The sequence below is a fragment of the Myotis davidii genome, unplaced genomic scaffold (genome assembly GCF_000327345.1).
Source record: "Myotis davidii unplaced genomic scaffold, ASM32734v1 scaffold401, whole genome shotgun sequence".
In the NCBI taxonomy this organism is placed as follows: Eukaryota; Metazoa; Chordata; class Mammalia; order Chiroptera; family Vespertilionidae; genus Myotis; species Myotis davidii.
The window spans coordinates 478,553-488,466 of NW_006291020.1; the positions used below are offsets into that span (position 1 = coordinate 478,553).

Here is a 9,914-nt window from a genome sequence, read left to right on the forward strand (position 1 = left end):
TAGTAGATGGGATCCACAGCAGTCCAGTGGAAAAATGGGGCAGGTAGCCCTAGCCGATTTGGCTCAGTGGATAGAGCGTTGGCCACGGACTGAGAGGTCCCAGGTTTGATTCCGGCCAAGGGCACATGCCTGGGTTGCAGGCTCGATTCCCAGTGGGGGGTGTGCGGGAGGTGGACAATCGGTGATTCTCTCTCATCACTGATGTTTCTATCTCTATCCCTCTCCCTTCCTCTCTGAAATCAATAAAAAAATAAAAATAAAAATGGGGCAGGTATGCCTATGTTGGTTGCTTACATAATGATCAAATTACTTGTTCAAATCGGGCATGGAAAGGAAGTGTCTGACCCCCTACCCCGATCATGGTGACCCCCTTACCTCTCCTGTACAACCGACTCCAGAGTGGCTGTGGCTAGGGATCCGAGGACCTTATGTAGGTCTTTATGTAGAGGATTAAGGTCACTCAATCATGCTTTGGCCTGGTCATTGTGATATTAGTTTAATTCCTAAGTCTCTAATTTATTTATTTATTTTTAATATATTTTATTGATTTTTTTACAGAGAGGAAGGGAGACAGCAAGTTAGAAACATCGATGAGAGAGAAACATCATTAGCTGCCTCCTGCACATCCCCCACTGGGGATGTGCCCGAAACCCAGGCACATGCCCTTGACCGGAACCGAACCGAGGACCCCTCAGTCCGCAGGCCGACACGCCATCCACTGAGCCAAACCGGTTTCGGCCCTAAGTCTCTAATTTAAAATTTAAATGTTATTTGTTTTTTACATTCATCACATTTAGGATAAATAAGTATTTCAAAACTTTAATTTAATTAAGTATGGTGTTTAAGTCAGGATTTAACTTAACTAAAATTTGGTTAATTAAAAGTCCTTTTTGCCCTGGATGGTGTTGCACAGTGGTTAGAGTGTCAGCCCACACACCAAAGGGTCGCAGGTTCAATTCTGACAAGGGCATGTATCTGGGTTGCAGGTTTATCCCTGGCCCCAGCTGGGGCGCATGTGGGAGTCAACCAATCAATGTGTCTTTCTCATATCGATGGATCTTTCTCTCTCTCCTCCTTTCTCCCACTCTCTCTAAAAACAATCAATGGGGAAAATATCCTTGGGTGAGGATTAACAAAAACAAATAAAAAGTCCTTTTTAGTTCTTTATCATCGATGTATTAGTTAAATTTTCTCTTATTTAGCATACTAAATTTTATCGCATCTTTTCTGTCCTAAGTCGCCACCCTCATAGTCTGGCTGCCGGACTGTACAGAAATAACTGGTAAGGATACTGATGACATACATTCCTCCACCACTGTCGCCAGACTTTCCAACAAACTCTAGCTATTAAAAAAAAAGAGAGAGACTGTGTTAACTGACTGGACAATCCAGTGATTCTGTTTCCAAAGGAGCAAATCTAGCCAAGAGTCTAAGAAGGCAAGCCTCCTATTAGATGATGGTAGAGAAGTTGTCTGAGTTGGTTAGATAGAGAGTGAGGCTATAGGAGAATGATACCAGGTATCACTGGCAGAAATAAATCGGAAACATAGCAGAAAAAAGAAACATTAAAAAATCAGACTTACTGGATCATCTGCCAGCAGAGTAAGATACTGATCAAGAACTTGCTTAGAGATGTTGTAGCCAGTAGGTAGGGATCTGAAGATCTATGGTGCAAAAAGAGACAGTGAAAATGGGTTTGGGAACTTAGAATTGCTCACATTACTAAAGTAAATATGTTTTAATTTTAGATATCACAGTATAAAAATGTCCAAAAATATAGCAGCAATGTTTGTAAGAGTAAAAATCTAGTGTCCAATAATAAGGGATTGATTAAAATAAAGTACAGCATAGCCATTAAGTGAAATATGACATAGCCATTATAAAAAATAAGACAGATCTATAACTGACATGAAAAGGTTTATATTATATTGGCATATGAAAAATGCAAGTTTATAACATGTACACATACCTATATATATGTTGGATGATACATAAAAATAGTTTGAATAAAGATACGTACCGAACTATTAACAAGGATACCTGGGATTGGGATTATGCAAAACTATAATAGTTTGGGGAACTACAACTTTTTAAAAATTATACATTTCTATTCTGTTTGAATATAGGTCATGTAATTACATTGTCATTAGAAAAAAAACATTTAATTTTTTAAAAGAATATTTTTATTGATTCTAGATAGGAAGGGAGAGGAGAGATAGAAACATCAATGATGAGAGGGAATCATCCATCAGCTGCCTCCTGCACAACTCCTACTAGGGATTGAGCCCAAAACCTGGGAATGTGCACTGACTGGGAATCAAACCGTGACATCCTGGTTCATGGGTTGATGCTCAACCACTGAGCTACAATAGCTGGGCATGTATTTAATTTTTTGTTATATAAGTTAAAAAATTTAAATATAAATAAAAGTTTACTAAGTATTTTTTGTATGAATAAATATAAGTTAATTAGGAAAGTAATAGAATATAAGTAAACACATTGGATATGTTAAATATTTTAAGAAGCAGATATAATGAAATAAGTTTAAAATATACAAAATATGTTGGAAAAAAAACAAATAAGGGGCTGTATAATGTCCTGAGCACCAAGGCTCTCAGATTGCAATAGTACATTCTTAGAATAGGAATAGCTTGTACTTTGACTAAGAGAATGGTTTAGATTTTTATTTTTAATTTTTTAAAATATATTTTATTGATTTTTTACAGAGTGGAAGAGAGAGGGATAGAGAGTTAGAAACATCGATGAGAGAGAAACATCTATCAGCTGCCTCCTGCACACCCCCCACTGGGGATGTGCCCACAACCAAGGTACGTGCCCTTGACTGGAATCGAAACTGGACCCTTCAGTCCTCAGGCCGACACTCTATCCACCGAGCCAAACTGGTCAGGGCATGGTTTCAATTTTTAAAGGCTGGATCCAAAGGGACCAAATATTTTAATACTTACCACCTGAAGATAATCCCTGTCCCACCTCAAACAACAAAGACTCTTTTAAGGCTCAAACCTCATCAACCTAATTCCAGGCTGTATGTATAATAATCTATAATAATCAAAGCGTAATATGCTAGTTAGACCAGACCGGCAGCCAGGGGAAGGAAGGCCTACTCTTGCACGATTTTCGTGCATCGGGCCTCTAGTTATGTTATAATATCCAAGAGCCTGTCAGAAAAGTAGTACAACATGAAACTCACCTCATTGGAAGACAATGGCTGGGTGAAGGGGGCACCAGAGGGAGTGGTAATCTCACTCATTCGAAGCATGGTTCTTACGATCTCGCTGCTGGTCTGGAATTGAAAAGTGAACTGGAATTCAGAATTCAATCTGCTGTACTGGCTCTGGCTAAATGTCAATGGCCACATCTGGCAAGTAAGATTGTCCCTGATGGCCACTGTCCCAACCCCTCAGATACCACCTGGTCCATCCTGTTGGCCACTGCGCTGACAATGGCTTGGTCTCGGAAGTGCTGGTGGAATCTGTCAAGGTTTGCCTGCCAATAAATGCCATCATCTGGAAGGGGCTGAGGAGGAGAAAAGGATTAGCAAGAAGCATCTACATGCAGTGAAGAGTTTTCTGGTGAGGAGCTTAAATGGAACTGGCCACCACTTCTTTTCCTTTACAGTAGCAACGAATTCGCTGCTGAGAAATCATCCAGTCATGGGGACCAGTGCCTTAATAAGTTCACAGCCTCACTTCAAATAGATTCTCAACCAACCTCCGATCTTTTTCTCTCTTGTACATTTTAACTCCTCTCCGGCCTCCTCAAGTCCCACCCCACCCTCTTCACTCTCAGCAGATGACCTTGCCTCTTACTTTGAGAAAACAGAAGCCATTAGGCCAGAACTCATCCAACTTTGTGCACACACCCCCACATTTATTTTTTTTTAATTCCATGTATATCACAGTGGAAAACGTGTTCCCCCTTTTACCCAAGCTTAATGTCCACACTGAATGTGAGATCTTACCCTCCCTGCATTCTCAGGGACCCAGCTCAGTTTTCCCTCCTCTCTAAATCTTCAGCTTCTTTCTTTACTGTCTTTTCCCCGTCAACCTTTCTCTTGTCCAAATCTCATCTACTCTAAAGTAACTCTTCTTCAACACTATGACTTTTCTCCTTTTTACTTTTGTTAGTCAAGATTCTCAAAGATTTGACCATCCCAGCTGTATCTCTGTCCACAGAAGTACTCAACCCATCTCCACCACCGCACTGAAATGCCAAGGCCCCTGAGGACCCCCTTGTTGCTAAATTCAAAGAATACTTTCCAATTCGGATCTTCTTTGTTCTTTCTGAAGCATACGACATGGTGGGACTTTTTTCCTTCTTAATTTTATGCGACCCCCTTGGATTTCATGACACTATTCTTTTTAAAAATAATTTATTTTTATTGATTTCAGAGAGAAAGGGAGAAGGAGAGACAGAAACATCAATGATGAGAGAGAATCATCAATCAGCTGCCTTTTCCATGCCCCCCCACTGGGGATCGAGTCCACACCCTGGGCATGTGCCCTGACCTATTAAAAAAAGGAAACTACATGAAGATCTGTAGGAAAGGCATTTGAAGCAGAAGGAATACTAAAGGCAAAAGCCTGAAGATCGAGAGTTTGACATTTTGAGGAATGGAAATAAAGAAGCTGGAACACGGTGAACACGAGGAAGAGTGGAAAGAGCTGAGGGTGGAAGCCCAGTCTCTAGCAGGTCTTGTAACCACCCTGCTCATGTAAGGCTTAATAACCCATAGCCAAGACTTGGGTTTCTTCTAAGAGTAACGGAAAGCTATTAAAGGAGACTAAATCAGTGTTATGTTGGGATTAAAAAAAACTTAGAAAGTTAAATAGGTAAGAATGCAGGTAGAGTGACCATTTAGCAGAGTGCTGGCAAAGCGTTGACTTGAGATGTAATGGTTTGGACTAGGATGATAGCACTGGAAATGGTGAGAAACAGCTGGAGTTTAGGTAATTTTGGAAATTGGGCTGACATGTTTTACTGGGAGATCAGACGGTTCCTAGGATTTTGGCCTAAGCAAGTGGTGGTGACCTAGAGGTGGCTGGCCAGGTCCTTTACTAAGATGAGGAAAACTGAGAGAACAGATATTTGGGTGGGAGAAAACAATTACTCCGTTTTGGCCATACTAAATTTGAGATATTCGTTAGACATCTTTATAGAGATGCTGAGAAGCATTTGAAGATAAAAGCTCAGGCTCACAAATATCTTTCTAGACTCATTTCTCACCACTGGTTCCCATGGGTCGCTATGTTCCAGCTATACTGAATAACTGCCTTTTTCTAGGTTCTTTTTTTGCGTAAGCTGTTACCTCTGTCCAATGGCCTTTGAAGATAAAAGCTCAGGCTTACAAATATCTTTCTAGACTCATTTCTCACCACTTGTTCCCATGGGTCGCTATGTTCCAGCTACACTGAATAACTGCCTTTTTCTAGGTCCTTTTTTTGCGTAAGCTGTTACCTCTGTCCAATGAATGAAGTAAGTTAAAGCCTCAGAAGAGAGTTCACTCTTCGTTATTCTCTTGCTGACCAATATTTAATGCAGCTCTAATCCTACTACTTAACCCAGGAACCTTTAGAGTCTCTTGGGACTTTATCTTAGTGCTCTCTCTGACCTGCCTCAGGGTGAGGATTCCTAGTCACAAAGCCCCATTACCTCTTTGTTATCTGTGCTGTGTTTTAGTCTCTTGGCCTTGGGCTCCCCAGTGGCATCATCCTCAGACGATCTCCTCCTTTTACCTTTCCCTGCCAAGTAAAAACAGAACAGTTAGGCTAAATCTCATGACAGGACATGAGCAAACATGAGAGCAGGTGTCCCCCTATCCCAAGGACGTCTGTAGCTGCCGCTAGTTTAGAGTTGCTCAGAAGATGGAGCAGCTACAAGAAACTCAGGTAAATGATGAAGTTATCGGAAATTCAACGTTAACACAGAAATTCATAATCTTTTTTTTTAAAATATATTTTATCCTGCTCTAATGTTTCCTTTTACAGTGAATGGCACCATCCTCCTCCCACGTATGTGCATCAGACACATAGACGTCATTTTTTTTGTTTAAAAAAATATATTTTATTGATTTTTTTACAGAGAGGAAGGGAGAGGAGAGAGTCAGAAACATCGATCAGCTGCCTCCTGCACACTCCCCGATGGGTATGTGCCTGAAACCAAGGTACATGCCCTTGACTGGAATCGAACCCGGGACCCTTGAGTCTGCAGGCCGACGCTCTATCCACTGAGCCAAACCGGTTAGGGCTAGATGTCATTCTTGATACTTGTCTACTTCACCACTTCTATATATTTTTCGCTGGTTTGTCTACATTTATTTATTTACTTATTTTATTGATTTCAGAGAGGAAGGGAGAGGGAGAGAGACAGAAACATCAATGAGAGAGAATCACTGACTGGCTGCCTCCTCATGCTCCACTCTGGGCACGGAGCCTGCAACCCGGGCATATGTGCCTTGACCTGGAATCGAACTGTGACCTCCTGGCTCATAGGCTGACGCTCAACCACTGAGCTACGCCCACCGGGCTGTCTACACTTACTTACTTTTGCCCCATCCTTTCTGTGCACAGAAAAATCTTTTAAAATGCAAATTAGATTATGTCACTTTGCGGCTTAAAATCCTTCAGGGGTTTTCCTTGGTTCTTTATCTTAAGGGTCTTGTGTGATCTAGCCCTTGCCTATCTCCCTAACCTTATTCTCATGGCTCTCTTTCCTTTGCACACCGTGCTTTAACTGACCTTCGTTCACTTTCTCAAATACCCTATTTTTTTTCTCTCACTACGTACCTTTGTCAAAAATGCTTATCCTCTGTACCCCTTCATACCTTACCTCACCGGTTGGCTACTACTTCTGCTCCAAATCTTAGCTCAAATGCCACTTTCTCAAAGAAGCACGGGGTCCAAACTCCCAGGTAACTCCAGTCTTGTTAAATATTTTCAAAATACCTTACACTTTTCCTTCACAGTACTTACCACAGTTCGTTATTTATTTAATTAATGTAAGTCTCTCGTACTAGCCTTAAGCCCCCCAAAAAGGCAGAGACCATAATTTTTTAAATATTTTATACCACAGTATCTGGCACAGAGTAAATACTTGCTAACTGCTCAATTCATTCATTCCTTCATTCACTTAACAATCACCAAGGAAGAATCCAAAATTAGGGCAAATCACCGTTCCAGTGGTCAAAATTCCTTACCTATCAAGCTCAGTTTAGGAACCAGGTACATGTCATTTTCATTGATGACAAGAGTGGGGGCAGGTTGCGGTGGCCCAGGCTCTGAATTCTCAGTGGGAGACACCAACGGGCAACGCTGCACAAAGTGTGTGTCTGCTAGTCGCACAAACGTGCTCGACACCTCAGCATAGTCCATGGTCTTGCCATCTGTGCCACAGGAGAAGAGAGGCAGGTGAGACGGCCGAGATAGCTCAGGGTGTGCTCCTGCAGGCAGCCAATCTGTGCTTTTGCTAATGGCTGTTGCTACAGTACTGACCTTCCATGGTTTCTGTCAGCCGGTCTGCCACCCTCTTCACGAGAGCGGACATTGTCATCTTGCCGTTCAAGAGCAGCTCCTCCACAATCAGCTCGCCCGTGTCGCTGTACAGGGTCTTGGCGGTGTAGATGTAACGGGGGTACCTGAGCATGCGCAGCACCCGGCTGCATTGGGCTTCGTACTCCACCGTGCCACGCTTGTGCACTTGGTACGTCACCAGGTTATGCTGGATGAGGACACACAGGGCCTTCTTCACCTAGATAAGACCCAAAAGAAAGAGGAAAGATCCCAAGACACAGCTCTTTATTGCTCGCAACTTTTGCCCAATGGTTTACTAAGCATCAGGAGATGGCTGGGTAGGAATCTCTGTGCTGCCTTCCTCCTCCCATTGGAACAGCTATTAAGAGTCACACATAAATGGAAGAAATCAGGGCCCTAACCGGTTTGGCTCAATGGATAGAGCATCGGCCTGCGGACTCAAGGGTCCCAGGTTCGATTCCGGTCAAGGGCATGTACCTTGGTTGCGTGCACATCCCCAGTAGGGAGTGTGCAGGAGGCAGCTGATCGATGTTTCTCTCTCATCGATGTTTCCAACTCTCTATCCCTCTCCCTTCCTCTCTGTAAGAAATCAATAAAATAAAATTTAAAAAAAAAAAAAGAAAGAAATCAGGAAGATTCCTTGCTAGGACGCTCATATTTCCTCTGACCTTTATTTTTCAAAGGACAGTTTACTTCCCTTCTGTTATTCTCATCCCTTAAGGGCAGTACTGAGATTCACAGACTCATTGTGAATAAAGGACAGATGGCAAAGGAGGAGCAAAGATTTGCCCACGAAGCAATGATGAGGACACTTTGAGAGGCAGACCTCGGGGTCTCTGTCTCATCCTCTTTCCCCACAAACAACGCCGGGCTGATCCCAGAGCAGGCTCTCTCCCGTTCCGTTTTGTGGGGGTGGGGAGTAACAATATTCAAAGGTAAGCAGAAGACATTAATGAAAATAAAAGCAGATTGGTATCCTCCAAACATACCTGATCCGGCGATGTTCTTGTGTCATGGGCAATCACTCTTAGTGGCTGGCTGCCCGTTCTGATTAGGTGGACTCCAATTTTTTCCACGATCTCTCCAAAATGCTCTTGCAGCAACAAAGAGCACAGTTTAATTTCTGCTTGAGTCATTGTACTAAGGAGTTTCAGAGCTGGAATAAAGAATAAAAAAACACTGTATGCGGGAGAGGTTTTCTTTTATGTTGGGTGTAGACTGCTGAGTATAAATTCAAGTAATTTGTGGAGGGTGATTTGACATTACATATCAAAAGCCTTAAAATCTTGCCTATTAATTTCATTTTGGATACTCTCTTCTAAGGAAATAATAAAAAGATGTTACTGTAGTTCTCTTTAGAATACTAACATACTGGAAACAACGTCTAACAGTGAGGAGTTACTTCAATAAATTATGGTAAATCCACACAATGGAATGTTACTCCAACACTTCTGTATATGTATTACCATAGAAAATTGTCCACTAAGTAAAAGACGCAGGCCACAAAGCAAAATGTGGAGGGAAATTTAATCAAGAAAAAATGTATGAATAGAAAGAAAAAACTGGACTATACATCACATTGATCTTTTTAAAAAATGTTTAAAATTTTTTTTATTGATTTCAGAGAGGAAGGTAGAGGGAGAGAAACATTTATCTTTATGGCATTGTGTGTGATTCTAATTTTCTTTAAAGATTGGATGTAGATGGTTTTACAGTGTCACAGGCCTTCGATTCTACAGTTGTTTGGAAGAATTAAGGCCACTTCACAGCCTATTGGGAGTGAACAGGCAGTATCGTTCCCAGTCCATACAGAAAATGACAACTTAGGAAAAGAAATTAAGAGGTAAAGGAAAGCTTTGCAACAGTGTGTTTCCAATGCGAGAAGTACGTTGTTTGCAGGGCAGTATTTAACTCGGAAATTTCTACTTCTTGACAAAGTACACACAATATATAGGTAACTATACAATTGCTTCCTTTTTAGAAAAATCACAAGTGCTACCAAATATTGCTCCATTCCTCAGAAGGCAAGTCTTTGCCTCTCAGCTTCGGTACCCCCGTCCACACGTCTCTAGGGAAATATCCCAGACCCTCTGCCACCCCCGGAAAGGGCTTCCAAGGAGCTTGGTCCTGGCTCTTCATTCCTGCACGCAGGGTCCCAGTTCGGGACCGGGTTCCTTGGTCCGGTTCAGACAGCATTTTCACTAACCTCTGCGTCACCGCAATCTAACATCCAGTTTCCCTCGGCTCCGTGAGGCTCCCGCTGCCGCCCAGGCAGAGGCACAGCCCTCGGCCCTTCCTCGCCAGACGCATAACCAGGAGGACCCGGAAAGGGGGACAACGTTGGCCACTCTACCCCAGAGTCTC

The 9,914-nt window shown here is 42.3% G+C and overlaps 1 protein-coding gene across 2 annotated transcripts in view; it reads right to left on the reverse strand.

Moving 5' to 3' along the window:
• Nucleotides 1-9,887, reverse strand: part of POLR3C (polymerase (RNA) III (DNA directed) polypeptide C (62kD)) — a 13,535-nt gene extending 3,648 nt beyond the window's left edge. For both annotated transcript variants that reach the window (XM_006764161.2, XM_015564240.1), the window contains exons 1-10: nt 9,757-9,887; nt 8,540-8,706; nt 7,512-7,767; nt 7,217-7,402; nt 5,674-5,762; nt 3,433-3,537; nt 3,212-3,304; nt 1,584-1,664; nt 1,293-1,344; nt 376-436 (exon numbers count right to left, since the gene is read on the reverse strand). In XM_006764161.2, the coding sequence (XP_006764224.1) occupies nt 376-436; nt 1,293-1,344; nt 1,584-1,664; nt 3,212-3,304; nt 3,433-3,537; nt 5,674-5,762; nt 7,217-7,402; nt 7,512-7,767; nt 8,540-8,686 (1,070 nt within the window). In that variant the 5' untranslated portion in view covers nt 8,687-8,706; nt 9,757-9,887. The remainder of the gene's footprint in view (nt 1-375; nt 437-1,292; nt 1,345-1,583; nt 1,665-3,211; nt 3,305-3,432; nt 3,538-5,673; nt 5,763-7,216; nt 7,403-7,511; nt 7,768-8,539; nt 8,707-9,756) is intronic.
• Nucleotides 9,888-9,914: the final 27 nt, after the last annotated feature.